This window comes from Miniopterus schreibersii, assembly GCF_964146895.1.
Source record: "Miniopterus schreibersii genome assembly, chromosome: 3".
NCBI classification, from domain to species: Eukaryota; Metazoa; Chordata; class Mammalia; order Chiroptera; family Miniopteridae; genus Miniopterus; species Miniopterus schreibersii.
In genome coordinates, this window is record NC_138103.1 from 101,377,698 (window position 1) to 101,399,848 (window position 22,151).

Here is a 22,151-nt window from a genome sequence, read left to right on the forward strand (position 1 = left end):
TTTTAATCTTATCACATAAAACTTAAAAAAATACTGAAATATATCGCACCTTAAGAGCACAGACAGAGTGAGGCTAGCTTTGTTTAACAAAAACAGGGCAGCCGGCGAAGCTTGGAAAGAAACCAAATACAGCACAAATCGCAAGGACGCCTGTTTCATGGAGCAGAAAACCAAGAGGCGAGCCAGACAACAAAACACCTGGTAGCTTTAAAACGGTTGCAGGTTTATGGGTGGTAAGGGTTCTGCTCTGAGAACGCGAGCTCTGTGGATGGATAACTGTGAGGTAAGTCCTCGTGGCCCTGACCCATTTAAAGCTTCTTGGGGAAGTTAGGCAGGCACAGAATGGAGGAAGGCAGGCCGCAGGACACCCGGGGAGGTGTGGAAGGGGGGAAACTGCTTTCTGAGCCAAGCTGCACACGGGGAAGGCCTTGAACCCGCGCTGCCCCAGACAGGAAGGTTGCAGGAGAGGCGGGAGCAGGGGTGCCTTGGTGTGACCGCGGCTGCACCGCATGGGTCTGCAGGCCCAGGCGCTGCAGAGGGACCTTTCTGAAGTGAAATGCCCCACCAGGGAGCTGTGTTCGAGGCTGTGCAACACATCGTGCCATGTTTTCTTTCCTGGGAGATGAAAGCACTGGAGCCTATAGTCTCGGGCGGCTCTCCTCTCTCTACAGCCTTAAGAATCCCTGGGGCACGGTGGTCACTCCTAATTCTCCTGAACATCACATTGCCACGGTCAGAACCTGATGGACCGATGAAGGGCCTGATCCTGTCTGACAGCTCTGGGGTGCTTGTGCTGACAAGGAAGCTGGTTGAAACTGGGGTACCCTACAAAGAGAAGAGGCTGCCGGGCACAGCCCTTCATGGGTTCAGCCAACGCCTGGGCTTCCCTCCTATGCTCCAGACAGCGCACAGGCCCTGGAAGGCGGGACCCCTGAGACGGGCTGCCCAGGGGGGCCCTCCCGGGGGATCAGGTCCCCAGGGAGTGCCACGGGCCGTCCCTTAGGCAGAGGGCGTCTCCTCCGCGCAGGACCAGGGCCCGGGAGCCTCCCCGGCCGACTGGCGCAGGGGCGCCTTTCACAAGCCAAACGGGTGTCCCTCCTTTGGGGAGCCCTGGCCGCGCCCGCCGTCGGCCAGATGCTCGCGGAGGGGGCGGGCGAGGCCCCGGGGTGGAGGCTGCCCCTCGGGGGCCGCGCTTCCTGGGCGCCCGGGGGCTCCCCTGGGGGCGCAGGCTCGGCGGTCGGGGCGCGGAGGGTGCGCCCCGGAGTAGTCGCGGGGCTTTTCCCACCCCGCCCGCTGTGGCAACAAGGAGAGGCTTGTTCCTTTTATTTATGTCCTATTTTAACAGATTTCTCTTTATTTCTGCCCGCCACTCCCCCTCCCGGCCACTCCGCTCTGGGTTTCCGTCTGACTCATAATTCCTTCGGAAAGTGGAGTGGAATTCACGAGAGTGATGGGGGGCGGGAGTCCGCTCCCCACGCGGCGCGGAGCCCGGGCGGCGGCGATCCCAGCCCCGGGGCCCCGGGACCCTGCGGCGGGCGCGGGCGGGTGCGCGGTGGGTGCGCGGCGGGCGGCGCTGCGGCGGCCTCGGTCCGGCCCCGGGGCGCGTGCGGGAGGGGAGCGGGCGCAGGCGGCGGGGGCGGGGCGCAGGCGGCGGGGGGCGCGACGCGCGGGGGGCGGGGCGGGGGCGCGCGCCGGGGGCGGGGCGCAGGCGGCGGGGCGGGGGCGCGCGCGGGGGGCGGGGCGCGGGCTCGCGGGGGGCGGGGCGCGGGCTCGCGGGGGGCGGGCTAGCCCCTCGCCCCTCGCCCCCGCCGCCCCTCGCGCCCGGCCACCGCCCGCGCCCCGGGGCCCCGCGGCCTCGCTCGGGGCGGGGGAGGGGGAGGGGGAGGCGGCCTCGGCGCCCCGGGCTCCCCGCGCGGGCGGGAGGACGCGGGCCGGCGGCTGGGCGGCCACATCTGGAGCCCGCGCCGCCCCCTCCCCCGCCGCCGCCGCGAGCACTTCCGAAGCCGCCGCGCCCTCGGCCCCCGCCGCGGCCAGAGGTTTCATTTCCACCCGAGCCTGCGGAGCTGGGAGCGCGCGAGGGGGGGCGCGTGGCACCCGCGGCGCTTCCTCGCAGCGGCGGCTTCATGGGGATGTGTTCGCGGCAGGAGCGCATCCAGAAGGACATCGACGCCGTGCTCCAGACGTCCAGGGCCGAGCGCGACTGCGGCTTCGCAGGTGAGGGCGCCGCCGGCCCCCCGCCCCCGCCGCGGCCCCTCCCGGCCGCTGACCCGGCGCGGGCGGCCCGGCTCGCGCGTCCCCGCTCCCGTTCGTTGGGCAGCGGCCGCGGCGGCGGGAGGCGAGCCCACGGGGAGGGGGCGCCGGCCCCCCCGCCCCCCGCGATCCGGGGCAGCCCGGGTGCCCGGGCGGGGTCTTCGCGGTATTTTTGGCCCCCCCCCCGCACGCCCGGAGCCCGGTCCCGCCTGCGGGGTTTCAGCCGCGGCGGCCGGGCACGGAGCCCGCTGCGCTGCGCTCGCCGCGCCGAGGCCCCGGGGCAGCGCCGGCCGCCCGCCGGCCCCGCAGCCCCCCCCCTCCGGCTGCCCGGGGAGAGCGGAGTCCGGGCGCCCGGGTGGCCCGCGGCCCCTCCCGGCGCGGCCGCGCGTCCATCTTGCTCCCCCGGGGGCCGGAGCGCGTGGGGCTCCCGCCGCCTCCCGTTGGCGGGGCCGCTTCCGGCCGCCCCGACCCGGCCGCCCGCCGTCGCCATGGCACCGGCACTTGTTGCGGGGCGGGGGGGGCTCCCGCGGGGCGTCCCGGGCACCCCGCCCGCCCAGGGTCCCCGCGCCCCCCGCGCGCGCCCCGCCCCCCGGGCGCCTGACTAACGGGCCTCTCCGTTCAGATTTCAGGTACGCGGACTCCACCTTCACCTTCACCTACGTGGGCGGCCCCAGAAGGTACTCGCCTCCCGAGGCTCCATTTCCTGTCCGCCGCGCGTCCTTTGTTCTCGGGGCTCCGCGCTGGGGGCGCCTTTTCTCTCTGTTTGTTGAGCTCCGGGCTCTGCCCGTTCCCCCCTCCCGGCCCCGGCCCTGGGTCTTACCCGCGGGGGGCGGTCAGCGCGGGTCCGGCCCGTCCGCGCTCGGCGGGGGCAGAGCTCGCGCCCCCCGCGCGGACGCAGGGCCCCGACCGGCCGGGCGCGCGCGGGGCCGGGCCCTGGGTGGGGAGCGGCGGGGACGCGGGGAGGCCGGGGCTCGGGGTGTCCGGGGTCGGGGTGTCCGGGGTCGGGCCGCGGGGCGCAGGGTGTCCGGGGGGGGCGCGGGGTGTCCGGGGGCCGGACCCTGGGTGGGGAGCGGCGGGGACGCGGGGTGTCCGGGGGCCGGGGCTCGGGGTGTCCGGGGGCCGGGGCTCGGGGTGTCCGGGGGCCGGGGCTCGGGGTGTCCTGGGCCGGGGCGCGGGGCGCGAGGTGTCCGGCGCCGGACGGCGGGGGCGCGGGGTGTCCGGGGTGGGGTGTCCGGGGCCGGGCGGCGGGGGCGCGGGGTGTCCGGGGCGGGGTGTCCGGGGCGGGGTGTCCAGGGCCGGGGCGCGGGGTGTCCGGGGCCGGGGCGCGGGGTGTCCCGCCCCTGCGTCGCCACCAGCCTGCCGCCCGCCGGCCCCCGCGCTTCTCTTCCCCCGCGGAGCGGAGCCCTGGTCCCCACGCGGAGTTGCGGGGAAGCCCTCGGGGCCCGTGCAGCTGGAGCAGGTCGCTGCTTTCTTGGGGGAAAGAGTGACAGACGCGCGTGTTAGTGCCGAGCTGTGACCCGCGGGAAAGGAGTCAGGAGCCAGTTTTGTGCTTAGGAGGTGGAGTTGAAAGGACAGGTGGCCGTTGGAACGTGCCTGGCGGTCCTCACCTGTTAAGTCGGGGTTCCCCCCCGCAGCCCTTTGGGGACACGCGGGCCGGGGAGAGCAGGGGCCACCGAGGGAGGGAGCGGTCAGAGTTAGCCTGGCTGTGGGGACCCGCTCCATCTGACCCCGTTCCTCTTAGCTGATGGAAACACTGAGGAACCTATTAATTGCAAAAGGAGCTTGCTCCTGTAAATACAGTTTTTTTAAAGAGCTTGGAATGAATGCGAATCTTTAAAACGCCCAGGATCCGTGCTGCAGTCCACATCTCGGAAAAGCTTTAATGAAAACAGTTACCAGGTTTCCCATTAGGTGCAGTTTGTCTAAGCCTAGGGGATTTTTTTTTTTTGGTCTTTTTTATGTTTTTACCTTTTTAATTGCATTTATTGGGGTGACATCGGTTAATGAAATTATATTGGTTTCAGGTGTACATAACCTATCACCTGTATGTTGTATTGTGTGTTTACCGCCCCAAGTAGGATTGGTATAGTGATTCGATTTAGTAGTTGAAAATATATAATGTGTACTTATTGGGAGAGAATAAAGTTATAGGGCTTCTTAATTTACCATCTCTTTGTAATTATGAATAAAAAGGAGAAATTGGAGAAGATTCTGCTAAATGAACACTGCCCCTACACTTCCTATCGAGAGGACGTTGGGGTATGACTAATATCTTCTTGGATTGTTTGAACAGTTAAAATACAGGCATACCTCTGAGATACCGTGCGTTTGTTTCCAAATCACCGAAATAAAGCAAATGGCATGATTGCCCTGGTTCCCCACTGCATATAAAAGTTATGTTTACACCGTACTGTGGTCTGTTAAGTGTGCAGTAGCATTTGTGTCTAAAACGACAACATATCTACCTTGATTTACAAACGACTTTATCGATGAAAAATGTTACCCCTCCTCTGAGCCTTCAGCAAGTCCTGATCCTTTGCTGGTGGAGGCCTTGCCTTCAGTCTGGCAGGCACAGCCTGTTGTGGGGTGAAGCGGGGTGTGCCTGAGGGCCTGGCCTGGAAGGGCTCCCGGCCAGCAGTCAGTTTCTGCTCGAGCTCCTGGGTGAGCTTTTCACTCCACTAGATCAATTAGATGCCTGAGGTTTTTTTGGCCTCAGTTTACTTATCTGTACCGTGAGAAGAGGGTGAACTGTTCACTTTGTCTCTTGAAGATCTGTGAGTAGATACTGCAGCAAGGTTCCCTGTCAGCAAAATTACAGAACTGGGGAAGGTGCGACTGCCTCCGGGAGCAGGGCTGGGGGCTGGGAGGAATAAATTAACTGCCGGAGGTCACATCCGTTTTCACCGTAGGAGCTAGGACCTTGGTTTCTTCCGAGGTAAGAGGCGTTTGCTTTTCTGTGTAATCCTGTTAAGGGACAGTGTTTTCTTCTGCCCCTGATTTAAATACAGTACCTGGGACTAAGCTTCTAACGGGCGGGCCGGTTAAAGAAGAAAAACAACTCCCACACTGTCGACCCGATTGCTTTGTCTTCCCAGAAGCTATTTCTGCAAGACAGTACAATATACTAGGCCGTTTTGGTGTAGGTGCAGTAATCCCTTTAATGGTAATCCCTTTATAGGTTTGTGGCTAGTAGCAGAGAAGGTATTCTTTTTCTGAAAATAAAAATATTTTAAAAATGTATTGTTTTAACTACATTAGAATCTGATATGTATTGAGATGTGTCAATGGAGCATTTAAAATTAAAATAAACTTTCTGTCTTTCGATTGAGTGTGCTTACCAAATTAAAATACTCAACTGTCATTTTGGGTAAATTAGACTTACTTCACCATTAAAAGGATTTTATGGAGAGATAATATAAGATTATTTTAAAGTATCTTTAACCATTGTTTCATCTAAACCATTGAGAACGTACTTCAAGAGTAATTTTCAATTCAAGTTGTACACAGATAAAACTTAATATACCATTTCCTTTGTGACGCCCTCCCAGAGGGACTTACACGTGGTCTCAAAGGTGAGGATTGATCTTCCATGTTCCTATTCAAAAAAAGAAGTAACACTGAGAATTGTTTTTACATGCCCTTTTTTATGTTTCTGTGGGCTAAGAGAAAATGCCAAGAGGTGACAGTGTCAGGCCTGGCTGGTGGCCTGATACGTTGGCCTGTTGTGTGGAGGTCCTCAGAGGGACAGAGTGCCTGCTCACGGTTGTGATTCTGACCTTAGGTGAGGAATGGGGGGAGCAGACGGTCAGCTGGAGGACCGAGTTCATGGAGTTTTCCCTAATGGGAAGGTTCGTGGAATTACTCTTCTCACCTTGGGATGTGCAACTGGAGGCTCAGAGGGGTTAAGAAACTTGCTCACATGGACTCAGTTAAATGATAGAGCTGCCTGTGTGCCTGCTCTGTCCCCCCCGAGACCCATGCTCATTTCTCTACACGTGTGTTCCCAGGCTCTGAGCATGGAGACACTTGAACATCAAAAATTAGGTAGCTGCTTACTCGAGAGTGGTAGTTACAGCGTCTTTTCATTGAGAAACAATGATGAAGGAGGCGTTAAATGTTATGAACCTGATTATTAATACCACCTACATGTGCTTGAAAACGGGTATATGTCCAGCAAGACTAATTCATTTTCACAACGGCCCTTATAACACATTGATTCCTGGACTCCTTGGAATGACTGCAGCTGCCAGTGGGTCAGTGCCTGCCATAGGCTCCTACCCAGCGCAGCCTCCCAGTGGCAGGGCTGTGCCAGGAACCATAAGCCAGGGACCTCAACTGGACACAGTTTTTGAGTTTAAGCAGAAGCTGTTCCTTCTCCTTACTGGGTCACGCTGGTGATCTCCTGCCTTGTTCTTGATCCCTTGTTATTGGCAGGAAACTCAAGAACACAGAGGTTAGGGGTCCTGGTCCTTCAAGCAAAAGGGATCCAGTGGGCGGTGACAGCTACTGAAGGGATGGGGCATCAGGCTGAGTCCCTGGGCCAGAGCTCAACACAGACAGGGAGAGCAAGGAACCCCCTGGGCCTGGCCCCAGGCCCCAGGCCCCTGCCCTGGCCCCACCCCTACCCCTGGGAGTGCCTAACCTGGACTCCCAGCATGGAGGTATTATAAATATACAAATAGTAATTGTTATTTTAAAGAGAATTAGAAAAAGATAAAGCAAGATGATGATTTCTCCATCTCCTGTTAATATATTAGAATTTATTCTTTCAGAATTTTTATCTGTGTGCATAGGAGATATGTGTCCAAAGACTGTATTATATTCTTTTGAAATACAATACTTGTTATATTTTTTTCACCCAAGAATATAACTTTTTCAGACAGGCTATGAGAGTAAAGAAATGTTTATTAAGTTGGGAGTTTTTCCAGTCAAGGGATGTGACTCTAAGAAATGTTTAAATTAGAAATGGTTAACCCATTAGGAATCTGAGCTGCCTGCATAGGTGCCCCCCCCCCCCCTTTGTTGTATGAAAAGTCAGCTGTGCACGTGGTCAGGGGTAGAATTGGCATCTTCTGAAGTGTGCCCCTTGTTTCAGGAGTTTCTATCCATGGAAATGTTCTGTAGCATCAAATATGACGCAGTAGTAGTGTTGCTCTACAACCCCTCACGTTCGGGGGGTGCACACTGAGGCTTGCCATCTTCTCCTTCTGGGCCTTTGCACGTGCTGCCAGGAACACCTGTCTACATCCCACACCCCCACCCTCCCTGCACCCCTCCGCCTCTCAGGCCTAGTCGGCCTGCGATGTCCAGATCTTCACCGGGACGAATTCCCCTCTGAGAAGCCTTTCGGGGCGTCCTCTGCCAGGTGTTCCTAAACCATGTTGTCACAGTGCATTGTTAGTACCTGCTCACTTGGTACCTGTCTGAAGGTGGGCCTCTTGGAGGCAGGGCCTGTCTTACTCAGTACTGTTTCCCCCGGCCCCTAGCTCTGCTTAGCACAGTACTTTTTTTCTCAATAAGTAGATGTTGAATAAATTCCTAAATGACGCTAAAAGGTCTTCTGGCAGGTGAGAGGCGACTCCCTAACCAAATGGCCAGGTGTAGAGCTACTCAAATTCTTCCCAAAGCTCCGACCTGCTGATGTGACTTCAGAGTGACAAGTCACTAGCTCTGCTCTCTAGGTCACATGCTCAGAAGATTTCTGGGGACAGACAGTGCAGTTGTTTAGGATAATAGGGAGTTATGGGGACTGTGGCACATCAGAGAGTTTGGACTCTAAAAGCATTTAATTCAGTTTTAAAAAATCAGCACTCTGGTGATCAAGTAGGTTTTGGGGGGAGGAGAGCTAATCCACCTGGGTCCCCCAGTGTGTAACTTACGCCATGGAGAAAGAATCTATTTGGTTACCTACGTGCATTTGTTTCCTTTAGACTTTCTTAGCCTGCAGGCAGGGGCGGGGGGGGGGGGCGAGTTGGGGAAGTGGAGAAGTGTTCCCATCATCTCAAAGCGTCCTCGGGTTTTCATTATGAAAGGAGTACATGCTCATTCTAGAAATCTGGAGACAGGCAATTACTTCAGAACCATCAAGTGCTCCTTAAGGTTTCAGAATGAAAAGAATGATCCTTTTTTTTAAATTAAAAATTAGCCTGTTCCTCTTGGCAATGGGGACTTGCTCATTGTAATTTCTTTTATATCAATTATTATCCAAAATAACGACTTTAAAAAACCAGGCATGTTCGTTGGAGCCCTGGGACCTACCTCGAAAGCTGGGGTGGCTGGTGGAAGGGAGCATGGAGGAAGCTGAATGAGTGAGTTGGGGCTTTATAGCCATTTCTCAATTTCAGCCGCTCTGGTTCTTCTGTGTAAAATTTTCTTTGAAAAAGGTTTTGTTCTTGAATGAGTTTTAAAACCACTGGCCTAAAATAACCACCAAGTTTAACACGAGTATAACTTTATGGAAGCTTCTGTATTAACATTTAAGCACCATTTATATCGTGGATTAAGATAATACTGCCAGTACTCTCTGCTGTCGCTTTTGCCTACTTGACATCCTGTGTTTGCAACAACGATGAGTAGGTATGCGGTCGGCTATTTTATATTTCAGAGCCACAGATACTGAGGCTTGAATTCGAGTAACTCACCGTTGCTGAGAAGTAGTAGACTGCAGTGTAAGCATCGGTTGGCGGGAGTAGTTGGGGATGTTTGGAGACGGGAGGGATTGCTGATGGAGGCCTGCCCGGGCCGTCCGGAAAACCTGCCGGCTGGCAGGCAGGCGGCGTGCCTGAGCCCAGGGCGAAGCATTAACAGAAAAGTATGCACGTCGGCCATGCAGCCTTATGCAAATATTGGGCCGATCCGCTTAAGTTCCCCATCATTTCTCTCTGCAGCGTTAAAAAAAAACACACACAGTGAAGTTCCATCAGCCCTGAACATATTTTGTAATTCTCCGCACAGATTTGCTTTGGGATGGACTGTGCGTAGTAGATAAATCTTGCTGTCAGGGAGCTGCCGCTGACATCGTATGAAATTTTAGTCAGGTTGTTGACATCCAGCCTTTCTCTGTTTTATTCTCTAAATTTCTGAAATCCCATCTTCCGTGCATCCCAGGAAAGACAAATAAGAAGGAATGCTTTTGTTGATAACGGTTGTCATTCCGTTTTATTGTGACATAATTTAGTTTTCTGTTCAGTCATCTCACCTTAAACGTCGGACAGTTCAATCCGACACATTAAAACAGCTCCTCGTTTTCTCTCTCAAAGCAGCTTCTCTTCCCAGCCTTCCCCCGGCGAGTGTCCCGTCACCTGAGCCAGGTGTGGGGATCACGCTCTCGGGTGTCACGTGTCCCACCTCGTCCACCTCTTTTGGAGCTCTGCCGACTGCTGCTGAAATCGTGCTTGGCACCTTCGTCCCTCCCCATGTGGACACCTGACTTAGGTCAGTCCCTTTCACCCGGCGTCTTTCAGTTCTCACCCATCAGCCTATCTGTGTGTGACCTCTCTAAGCGTGAGTGTAATCACAGCCCGTGCCTGCTCAGAGGTCCACAGAGGCGACCATCGTTTTCTCCGTGTCATTTATATTGGCTTCCAAGAGCCCGCCTTCCCCACCCCTTCATTTATATTTTCCAGGCTTCCAAACATCGACGTGCTACCCCTCTGTTTATTGACCTCCCCCTCTCCACCCCACAGCACTCTGTAATTTAGTGCATTAAGCACGCACAGCTGTTCAAGGTTCATTGATTGATAACATCTGTGTCGCCTAATGCACTTGGTTTGGAAAATCAAGATCACGGTTATATTATCCCAAAGACCAGTTCATTTAAACTTGCCTGTGACCGCAAGTGGCATCTCTGGAAATCTAGGATGGATTTTTATGCTCGGGAAGAGGGTAGAGCCAGAGGAGGAGTGGGGCACCGGGGGGCTGAGAAGACAGTGGGGTCTGAGGGGAGGTTATCCCCAGGCCCTTCTAGAGCCACAATAAACCTGGGGTGGAGCTTGTTTGCATTTCATTGACACCCTACTGTGTGGCTGACACCTCCTTGGTTTATTTAATGGAGGGTGACCAGTCAGTCAGTGTTCAATTTAGAAGGGAGACTCACTTCAACCTTTGTGGTGGCAGATCAATGTCCCCTGGAAAGAAACTAGTGGACAGAAAGGAGTTAGCTGGCAGCTAACTGACTTCTCCCAGGATGGCTTCTCTCTGCATTTTGAAATGTAAATGGCCTGCCTTAATGACCAGCCTGAGGTCTTAGGATCTGTCAGCCATCTCCCAAGTGCTGTAGTTATTTGGATTCAGAAACAGGTATAGGTCGGTTGTTACTGTCCAGAATCACTTAGAGAATATTTTCATGTTTCAGCTGAACCGGAGACTGGTACAGCTACTGGACACTTGATACAGCTACTAGACAAGTTTTCTGTTTAAAGACTAGGACTCTAGTACCCAGCAGAGTGTCTAAAATACAGTGACTATTTCTTAGTGTTTCTTAAATGACAGTAATATTACTCCTACATCACGTGACAGCCTTTCCCAAACCGGTCAATTGGATGTTAGGTGTGTGGCCAGCCGTGTCTGGGGAGGGCTTAGCTACGGTGTTACACGGCGCTCAGGGCTGGCTTCGGAGCCCTTTATACAGGCCCGTGGGCTTCTCGCGGACCCGAGAGGCACGTGGAGTTCTCGGGGCTTCTCAGACTGACTTGAGGACAGATCTGGAACATCTTGAGAGAGTGGTTTTGTGGAAAACGCTTTGACAGACTCCGAGTCTTATTCATTAAAAATAGTTCCTGAGTAAACAGTGCACTGTGATAGGGATGGAAACTGCCAACTCACATTGAGCCCCAAAGGGTTTATGTTTAGTAGTTTTTGTAGAATTTGTTCTGTGGCAAGAAAAGCTTCAGGTAGAGGCGCCTGGCATTTCGTGCCTCTGACTCCCCTCGTGAGGACGCGTGTCCCTGGGTCTCTGCCTCTCCCGTTGTGTGGAATCCATTTCTGAGAAGGGCTCTCGGCGATGCCTCTCCATCAAAGCCCTGGAGGCGGCAGGTCCTCCCGGTACGTGATCAGACACCGGCCTCACCTCGGAGGGTTGGCGACAGATCGTGACTCTGCGCAGCAGACACACTCAGTGCTGGGAAGTCCTGTCCCCGGACCGTAGGAGCGCGCAGGTGGGGTCCGTGCCCCGAGGAGTCGGCGCCCCGGGAGATCTGGGCTTTCTCTCAGTGTTCCATCCCTTTGATTTAGAAAGTCAGCGAGGGTGTATATTTTGCAAAATCATTCTCCTCCCAGGGACCGAAGCAGGAGTTTATTGAGGGAGTTTTCGAACATTGCGCAGAACTTTTCCAACATTAGGCAGGAGGCGAGCGCCCCACATTCAGGCAGCGTCCTCTTCAGGCCTCAGCAGCCTCGCTCAGTTACATCTTTACATCGCCAGCCAGCAACGGTGGGCAGGGGCATGGGCATGGGGGAGGGGAGGGATGGGTGCCCTGGAGTGTGCGCCTGTGGATGTGGGGCCAGGTGTGTGCTTAAAACGGTCCAGTGGACCTTCTGTTCCCAAACGAGATGAATTCCCGAAGGAATTCTCGGTGGCTTTTGTGACTTGGGAACCCGTGAACCTCACAGATACTGAGACTCCAGCCAATTCTAGGCATCTCCTTTGGAAGTCAGTGTGCAAAATCTTAACCGAGTGACTGCGCGATTGTGATAATAAGTTTGTCAGTCTGTGTGTGTCCACGTCACTGATCTTAGGAGCAAAGTCTTAGACTTCGGCATGTGGGAGACCTGAGCAGATGCTGGAACCTGCTTCATAGGCGAAAGCTGGTGCAGTGTCATATCTTATCCAAATGCACCGCAGGTAGACAGGCAGCCAAAATAATAGTAATAATAATAATAGTAAAGGTAGCCCTCCAGCTGAAACGTCATTATTATTAGCGCGGAGTTGGATATGGTTTCTCAGTGAATGGTCAGGTTCATTGTTAGTTAACTAAGAAGTGGGACTAATTCGCTGTGAGCCACTTTCTCTCTATATTCTTTCTGGAGCAATCTGTCCATCTTTATGGGAAAACCAGCCCAGAATGGTGACTTCAGTGAGTTTCAATTAAGTGGTTTCAATGAGGATTGCATATTCATGGCTGAGTTTGGTCCCAAAGTGGTGAAACTTGGGCCAGGAAAGAGTACAAACTTGATATTTTAAAATCATACTAGTTTGATTTAACAGGAGCTGTCATTGTTGACTTGCTCTGTCATTTATTTAAAATTTGCAGTCTCCTTAATCCTTGATATCTGATATACACAAAAATCTTTTCCTGCTGTAGGTAACTAGCAGGGAAAACCTACCTAGGGTGGTAGTTTCCGAAAGGTTTTTAAAAACAGAGAAATGTTGACGTTTCCAGCCTTTGAGCACATCCTGGGAAATGTTACATTTCAGATGTACTTTGAAATCAAAATGCAGGTATTTAACGCTACACATCGATTAGAGTGGCCAAAGTCCGGAACACTGACACCACCAAGTGCAGACGAGGACAAGGAGCGACAGGAAGTGTCATTCATTGCCGGTAGGGTGCCAAGTGTAGACCGCTTCTCACAAAGCTAAACATAATCCCACCGTAAGATCCAGCAGCCACACCCCTTGGATTTCACCCAGAGGCGCTGAAAACTCAGGTCCACACCAGTCCTGCGCATGATGTTTATGGCAGTTTTGTTGAAAACTGCCGAAACCTGGAAGCAACCAGGATGTCCATCAGGAGATGGATGGATTGAGGAACGGCGGGCCAGCCAGCCAGTGGGATGTCATTCGCCGTCAAGGAGTGAGCTATCAAGCCGTGAGAAGATGGGGAGGGCGCTTCAGTGCACATTGCTAAGTGAAAGACGCCAGTCCCACCTACTGTGGAATTTCAGCCGTATGACCTGGAAAAGGCAAGACTGCAGAGAAAGTAAAGTGGCCAGTGGTTGCCAGGGGTTAGGGGGGAGGGAGGGGTGAACAGGCAGAGCACAGGGTTTTCAAGGCGTTGGAGCCATTCTGTGTGGTGGTGTGGCGATGGATACGTGTGTCCAGATCCATAGAATGCATGACACCGAGAGTGAACCCTAAGTAAGAGCAACTGGGGACTGTCTGGGATAAGGGCATGTCAGCGTAGGTTCATCATTAGTAACAGGCACCACTGTGGTGGGGGACACTGATACACGGGAACGCCGTCCCTGTGGGGGGGTGGAGGGTAGGTGGGAATCTCTACCTTCTGTTCAGTTTTGCCATGAACCTAAAAGTGCTCTAAAGGGAAAAAAAATAGCCAGAAAAAAAAAGGCAGGTGTGTTTACCAAGACCTTTTCAACTTCTCGATAAAGATTCTGATCTGCAGAGAGCTAAAGGACTTATTAAATAAAAGTGCCTTGGAAGAAACCGCTGGTTGTCAGATGGGGGAAGGAGATTGGGGGGTGGGTAAAAGAGGTGAAAGGATTAAGAAGTACAAGTTGCCAGTTACAAAAACAGTCACGGGGATGTAAAGTACAGCACAGGGAAAATGGCCAATAGTATTATAATTACTGTGGTATCAGATGGGTGCCAGACTTACCGGGGTGATCACTTCTGAGGGTGTATATAAATGTCGAATCACTATGTGGTACACTTGAAACTAATATAATATTGTATGGCAGCTAATGAAAGAAAATTAAAATAGGTGCCTGGGCATAAAACTCAGGTGGGTAGCCTATATTAAGGTCTTAGCAAATGTATAGAAGAAAATCACAATTTTAAATTAGAGATCTGTCAGTTTTATTCAAATATAGATTATAAAACTATACTAAAAAGTAACTAATTTGTATTTTAAGAAATACTAAGAACTATTTCGAAAATTCTATGCCTGCTACAAAAACACAGTATTTAATGCCAGTGTACTTTTCAAGTATAACCAATAAGAGTTGGTGCTATCAGGTATTTTTGTGGCTGAAGACGGAGCTTAAACAAAACATATTTGAGACATTTCTGTCTCACACACATATTTACATGCATAAACCTGCAAAACATTGAATTTACAATGAACTTGTAAGTTTCCCCCTAAACATACAAAGATTACATTTTAAACTACATATGCAGACATTAAGAAACTAATACCTATTTCTTTCTCTCTAACACACCACACACACGCCCATATCCACTGTCCTCAGAGATGGGAAGCATTGAGAATTGAGTTACCCTGGAAATTTTTTTTTAAGGTGGAAAGGAGTCGGGAGGCGAGGAACAAAGTATAATTTTGAAAACTTCTGATACCACAGTACTGCTTTTAGAGATGCAGAGAGATACATAAAATGTTTATTGCACAGAAGCTGGACTGTATTCACAGATTAATTATAGCCGAATAATTTCTCAGGGTTTATGAAATTGCATTTTATATTTTCCAAAGGCCATATTGCAAATGTTGGTTAAGTTATAAGATTATTTTAAAAAATTCTTTACAACCCATAACATTGCCACATGGTATAGCTGAATGGATGGATTGATTTGGATTCCTTTTAACCAACCAGTCAAATGGTTTAACCTCCCTGGATCTTGATTTTATCATCTGTGAAATGGTTGGGTTTTCAGGATGCAATAATTAGATTATATGCTTAGAAATGGTTCCTGAAGGCAACTCTAGGCTCATTGGTTCTGTAGAAGGAGTCACAGGACTCAGAAAACTGCTGTAGTCACCGCAGTTTTATTTTATTTTATTTAGTTTATTTAGTTTTATTTATTTTATTTAGTTCATTATTTTATTATGGCAAAAGCATATGGATTCAAATCATCAAAAGGCCAAGACTCATTGGGCACAGTCCCTGAGAGACCAGGCACAAGTTTCAGGTCCCCTGTCAGTGGACTCACAGGGATGCCCTTATTTTCCCAGTAGTGACATATGACAACAGGTAAAGCTGCCAACCAGGGAAGCTCCCGTGAGCCTTGCTGTTCGGGGTCTTATTAGGGGACAGTCACAGACACGCACTGCCCCTTTGTGACTGAACTGAGCTACTCAGGCCCTGGCCTCCCAGACCAAAAACAGATGTTCGCTGTAAATCACATTTGTTGGCATTAACTCTTAGCAAACGGGCGCTGTGTGGCCCAGGACCATAGGCAAATAGATCACTCCGATGAGGCAGAATGTTGTAAGGGCTCGGAGCTCATTTCCTAGGAACTGGCCGAGGGCCGGTCTTCCTTCCTTGGGGATGTGCGGGGTTCGAGCAGCCAAGGCCTGCGTCAGCCCTTTCCCGCACGTGCTGACAGTGCCCCGCCCCACCGGACGGAGGCGGGGCCCGATACCATTACTCCCAGCTCTGGCCTGGTTCTGATTCCTGCAGTCTGGACCCCACGAGCAAGGGCATTCAAGAACTGCGCCAAGGTTTACTGAACAACGAACATGGGGTATTGGTTGAAAGGAGCAACTGCTGCGGGATCAACAAACAATTTCCAAGTCTTGCTTCTAAAGTGCCCGCACCCTCAGCCTTGGCCTTGGTTTGTAAAGCAGCTCCTCGTTTGCTCCGCGTCGAGGCTACCTGGAGACGCTGCTGGGAGGAGAAGGCGTCTGGCAAAGCTTCCTGCCTACTGGCAGCCTGGGTCGCCTCGACATTTGCATTTTTAATAAAAGTGTCTGTTTGATCATGTAAATTAATTTTTTCGGATTCTGTGGGAAAGGGTGTTTGGGGACTGGTTGTATATCACTGGGCCTGCCACGTCAGCTGCCTTCTCACCCTGGATCGGTGCCCCGTGTTGGTATTTTTCCCAGCGTCTGCCCTTCCACGACCCACACCCGCACACTCTGCAGGCCCCCGCCCTTTCACTGCGACTCCCGTGGCTGCTAGGAACGGGGAAGGTGAATGGTCATGGGCGTGGAGGTCACCCGAGAACCACGTGTTCCCACTGCTCCTCCACTCACCGTGTCTGTCTCTGTGCGTGTCTGTTTACAATATATATTTTATATGCACACATCTACAATTTTTATAGAGCAACTAATATCACAGTTAACTTGGGGGAAATTGATTGTTTTTGAGGACATACCAATTGACAAATCAGTTGATTTCTTTTCTCCCTAAAAGTTTTCTTTACACTCAGTAAAGAAAAGCATCACTGTCTCGTAAAGTATGTTTTCCTGTTGTTATTGGTGAAAATGAGGTATCCACTGGTGGAAGTGGGGTGTCCCTTCTCCCATTGGGGGTGGGGTCCCCATGATCTCTTGAGAAAAAGAATTTTCTGAGACTCGCCCGGCAGGACGAGTGACTCTTATTTCGTGGAATTACATCTCTCGTGTTGCGAAGTCCATTTTCCTTCACCAGGGAGACGTGCAGCTGGGGATTCAGCAGAGCTAGAAGCAAAGCCGGTGCCCAGAGTTTCCGTTCCATGGTGGAGCTGGGCCCGGGGTAGCATTAGGCTGGTTGCAGTCCATCAGTCCATTGTATGTGGGGACCACGTGGCTGTGGGCCACGTGGGCAAAGGCAGGGGAGCCAACAAGCACAGCCTCTGCGAGAAGAGTCCCAAGGGTCCTGCAAGAACCGTGAGGCAAGAGAGAGCAAACTCCTTTGTTCAGGAGCGTCAGTATTTTAAATCTTCCCGAGCTTGCAGTGGCCGCCCCTGCTCTGGCCAGTGACCTGTTCCCAGATGGGCCTGACAGACAAGTGCCTTCCCCAGGGTCACCCAGACCGTCCTGGGCATGCATCTGTACTTTGGCCTCCCCTTTGCTCCTTGCCAGTTCCTGGTAACCGGGCTAATTTACATCGATATCACTGTTTTATGCCTTTCACCGGCCAGTAGCTCAGGCTTCCCCTTTTTAGGGATTAGCCTCCAAGCCACGTTGGAAGCCGTGTGGTGAGGGGACAGCAAAGTAAGCCAGGCGGAGAAAGACGAGTATCCCAGGATCTCACTCATACGTGAAATCTGAAGAACAGAGTAAACTGATGAGCAAAACAGACTCGGTGACCTGGAAGCATGGGTCAGACGGCGGGGTCTCAGACGGAAGGGGGTGAGTGGGTGGGTGGGGAGAGATTAGCCAAAGAATTCACATGCTTCTGCGCATAACCTGTGGACAGACAGTAGTGGGGGGGGGGGGCCTGGGGTGGGGGGGGGTGCGGGGAGGGGAAAGATATGTAAGTAAATAAGTAAAATCTTGATACATCCGGCACAGATCCATCAGCCTGTAGACTTTGCTAGGAGCTGGGGTCATGTCTGACTTTAATAGAAGCTTTGCGTTGCCATCAAGTAGAATTATTTGAAAAAGCACATGAACACCTTAAGTGTGTTACAGATTTTGCAGGTGGTTAAAATTTTATAAAATGCTGAATTTTATCTTTTCTCATGAGTTCAGAAGATAGGCCTTAGCTTTCTTAATTTGCATAGATAATTTCCCTAATAATAGGGCTTAAGTGAGTTTTAGTTCCAACTGGAAAGATATTACCATAGGTTTAAGAATCATAAATATATTTGATCCCATTAGAAAATGTTACTTTTCAGATTTTAAATAGGAATTTTATTATCTTGTTTCATTTAAAATAAAAATTGTTTTGGTAAAATACCGCTGAGCAACTGAGATTTGTTTCTCCAACACTTGCGAGCTTTTTTGATCTTAAAATTGAGCTTGGCTTTGAATCCGTTCACTCCTTGAAGGGCTGCTGGTCGCTGCTCTGTGAGGCGAACGCCGCTGAATCACCCGGGATGTGGATGGTCAGCGGTGAGCATCTTTTAGGTCCTGTTTGCTTAAAGTGAGAGCGATGTGCGTTGGGAAGCCGAGGAGGAGAGATGGCAGAGCTTCCTCTGATCCCCGGAGCAGCAGATCTGCAGGCTCTGTGTTCTTAGAGCCCTGAATGGTGTTGGAGGGCTTCATGTAAAATGCAATTGCAGTTCCTATTGGTTGGGAAGCAGTTAATCCAAAATCAAGTCCTTGCGTTGAGGTTGCAGAGGAGACTCGAGAATCAGAACGGAGTTTCTTTCAACCTGAAGTTCTCTAAGCGTCTGAGTGGAAGGACGAAGTTAGAAAGCAGGCTGTTCAGTGTGAGGGTTCGGGGGGACTTCTCCAGCGCCCACTGGGACCTAGGGAGGAAGGTCCTGGCCCCGCACCCCCTCTTCCTGCCCGCCTCCCACAGCCCCACCCGCCTTTTCCCGTTGGATGTGATTGGAGACAAATAGCCAGGCTCCATGGACTCCTGTTTAGCGTGGCACAGACTGTGTCCCGGGACCTGAGGCAACCTGAGGACAGGGCCTGGTGACATTTTTTAACGGTTTAAAACTATTTCGTTGTGTTTTGTTTTCTTCTGTGCTTAATTCTCTGGGTTTTAGCCAGTACCCTCTGACTTAGCGCTTTGGCCGCAGACAGTGTAGGTGTCGCTCGGTACCTGTGAGCCAGGCTGGCAGGTGCAGCATGTGGATGGTTGGCGCGGTGCCGTTTGACCAAGGCTGTGCCCTTAGAAACGTGTTTTCCCGAGGATCAGAACCCTCCCTCCTTCTCCTGGGTCCGAGCGGAGCAGAGTTCAGCGTGTTGATGGGGGGCGTTTTGGGGGGGGGGGTGGCTGACGTTCGAAGCCGAGTCCTTTGCTTGTCAAGTGTTCATTGGATTTGAACAGGAATAAGAAGGCTTTCTACCAGGAACCTGAAAGCAACATTTTGCTTCACTCAATTTTAATGAAATCATTCGGGTTCGTTCCTAGTCACTTAACATTTTCGGTTCGCGTGTTCATAGAAACTCCCCTCTCCGGGGAGAGGTGCAGGACGGTGCTCGGTGCGGGAGCCACCTCCTAACTGCAGGGGCGCAGAACCTGGCCTGTTCAGCGTCAGATGGTTTCCGTCTCAGACGGTGGCCGGTGGCCCACAGCACGGCGACAGCCTGCGCGCGCTGTGTCCCTTTAATCTTTCCCGTATAAAATTAAGCCCAGAGCCTTCTCCTGGTTTAGCTTTTCAGAATTAGGTCACACAAGTGTTATGTCAGACGTCCCGCTCGTCGAGTGTCCTCGTGAACGGTGCAGGCACGCGGCGGGTCTCTCTCTGTTGCTCGTGGGAGTGGGTGTATCCTTTCCCCACTCGGTGCTGGGGTCAGGTCCTTACGATACCTCGAGAAAAAGAATTTTCTGAGACTCCCACTGGAGGAGCGACTCTTATTTGCACGGAATCACATCTCCTGGTAGACAGAGTCCCATTTCCCTTCATCCAGCCGGATGACTTGCAGCTGGGGATCCAGCAGAGCTAAAAGCAAAGCCAGTGTCCCAGGTTTCCGTTCCACGCGGAACCGGGCCCCGTACAGTGTTAGCCCAGTTGCCGTCCACTGCGTGCGGGGTCCACGTGGCCGTGGGCTGTGGGGGCCGGCGCAGGAGCTTGAGAGTCGACAGCACAAGAGATCGCAAGCCAGCAAGAGCCTGAACCCCTTTGGTTAGGAAATTATCTCAGACCTCCCCATGCTTGCTGTGGCCACGCCAGCTCTGGCCAATGCCCCGCTCATTGTGAACAGGTGTGACTGACGGGCAGGCACCTTCCCTGTTTCGCCCAGACCTCGCTGGGCACGCGTCTGAACTGCAGCCGCCTGGCAGAGCTGCACAAATGCCTGTAGTGTGTGGCCTTCCCTTTGCTCCTTTCCTGTTCGTTAGTAATTGGGTTTATTACAGTGGTATCAATAGGATATATTTACAGAGTTGCTTAGCTGTGCGTCAGCAGAGGGGCACATAGGAGGATAATGCTCTTTTCAGATGTTAGTAACCTGTTTTCTGTGATCTCTCATACACAGTGTGGTAACTTTTTCCCCCCTTCCTGAGCCAGTATTGGAACCTGTGTGAGTATGTTTGGGGCAGGAAGAGAGAGAGAGCACGTCCTGGAAAAGACTTGGTCCAGGTCCCAGTATTTGTGGATTAGGAGGGGGAGGGACTGAAAAGGAATTTAAAAAGCGGTGGGCTGGGAGAGAGCTCAGATCAGCAGCGAGACTCAATCCCCGGGACAGATCCTGAAGGGACTGGGGCGAGATCCCGAGGTCCTAGCTGCCCGAGGTCTAGATCCCCGGGTCCTAGCTGCCCCGTGAGCACCTCATTGACTTGAGGAAAACGTTTGGACCTTCTCAGAGAGCCCATCAATTGCAGATGTAACGGAAATACATTTCCCCTTTGGCTCTTGCGCAAGGACGGTGCGGATTAATTAAATTTAAAAGCAAGTAGTGCATTGAATTCCCAAGAGACAGAGGAGCCGTTTGTCACTTTTCTGTCATTCATTCCTTATTCATTCATTTCACAAATATTTGTGGAATGCCAGTTAGAATGAAGACACTGTCCCAGGCGTCCTAATGGGAACACAAAGAGGAATGATCAGGGTGACTTCCGCCCTCCTTATGTTGTTTGTTCAGGTCTTATTTTTAAAATTTCCATCGCACAGGCACATGATGTTGCCAGGTTAGTTGATCTTTCGACTAACATCATTGACTCGCATTTTTACTTGGTAAATTCATTTTTCCTTTCTAAATTTACAAGTACTTGTTACCTTCTACTGTAAGAGAGACACAGCACAGCTTTATTTTTTTTCTATGTTATAATCAGTGCTGTGTGAACCTTTATTCTTACTGACAAACCCCACAAACTGTAATACAACCAAAATAAGCTCCCTACACGTTACTTTCTCCACTAAAACACGTTGGCACATTGAGAGTAACTTTAACCTTGTATTGTTACTTGTGAGATATTACTAAAGAGAAATTTTTTAAAAGAAAGCCTCCGATAGTCATATTCCTGAGTTAGCATGAACAAGCATCCATTACTCCGTGTGAATTAAAATATATTAATTATGAAAGACACAAATTTAGACAGTTCCAATAAGCACTTACAGGCTACTCTAGCAGAAAAATGCGCCCTGTTTTCCAGAGAGGCTGGTGGAAGTTTCCGGGCTTGGGTGGCTGTTGAGCCGGTAGGTTCTTGAGGCTCCTTGAATAGCGAGTGACCGGCCTTGACCGCCAGCCTGAAATGCTCGTCTCTTATTTCCGTCCGAGCAGGTAAGAGTAGGGAGATTCACAGCGTGTGCCCGGGTCTCTCTCTTGGATTGGCAAAGAAGTAAAGTCCCTATTCCTGAAATTAGTGTAGAGAGGAGGATTTCTCTCCTTGATTACTGCTCAGTTTGGGTTTGTCTTTTTTGGACAAGGAGACCAGCAGCCGTTGTCACTGCGGAACAGCATAGAGATGTCGATGTCTTGGGCAGGTTGCATGGAACAGAGTCGGGCACGTGGTCTCGGTTAAAAATCCGTGAAGACGTAAGACCACTGCATTAACATGGAGGTTATGGGCTGCAAAAATGCTGGATTGAGAATAAGTGTAAGTGACAACTAAAGTTTTATATGTATTTATATATTCTATTTCTCTTCAACTTTTATAACATCGTAAAAATAAGATGCCGCAATGTCGTCCTGAGAGAGCAACAGCATCAACTTCTGCTTGAATCGCATGAGTCTCTGAGCAACCTCAGGGCAGTATTTTAGGGCCAAGCTGGTATTATTTTGAACCAGTGTCGGGAGTGATTTCCAGGACTCCCTTGACTTTCGTGTTTATAGCACAGACTTTAAAAATGCTTTCGTTAGTGTGGCTGCTTTGACAGCCCGGAGCTTGGGTCACTCGTGGCCTATGTTTCTATTCCTGCCCCCTTTTCCTCTCCCCGAAGTGGGGGTGGGATGAGGCCTCTCGGTAGGCGGTGTGCCTACCAGGCAGCCAGGGGCCTGGGTCTCTGCTGCGTTGCATCCAGTGAAGATCAAATCCTGTAGCATCTCTGTCGTTTCCACGGTCCCATTTAGGACAGTTGCTCTAGATTAGCAAGTTCTCTTTTCAGAAATGCAGATTCATGATATTCCTACTCATTTTGCTTAAAAGTGTTATTTTTAGCTGGTTGGAGATTGGGGATAAGCAAGCCAGGGTTTCTGGAATGTTCAGATGGCTCTCCCTGGGCTGGA

General features: G+C 51.8%; 1 protein-coding gene across 3 annotated transcripts in view; it reads left to right on the forward strand.

Moving 5' to 3' along the window:
* The first annotated feature begins 1,911 nt into the window (after positions 1-1,911).
* Positions 1,912-22,151, forward strand: part of PARP8 (poly(ADP-ribose) polymerase family member 8) — a 129,141-nt gene continuing 108,901 nt past the window's right edge. For 2 of the 3 annotated variants that reach the window (XR_013998385.1, XM_081131400.1), the window contains exons 1-2: positions 1,926-2,214; positions 2,873-2,927. Coding sequence is in view for 2 of the 3 variants with exons in the window: in XM_081131400.1 (XP_080987526.1) it covers positions 2,124-2,214; positions 2,873-2,927 (146 nt within the window). In the remaining variant the exon portion in view is untranslated. Of the gene's footprint in view, positions 2,215-2,872; positions 2,928-22,151 lie in introns of all 3 variants that reach the window. The other variant, XM_081131399.1, reaches the window with a different exon arrangement.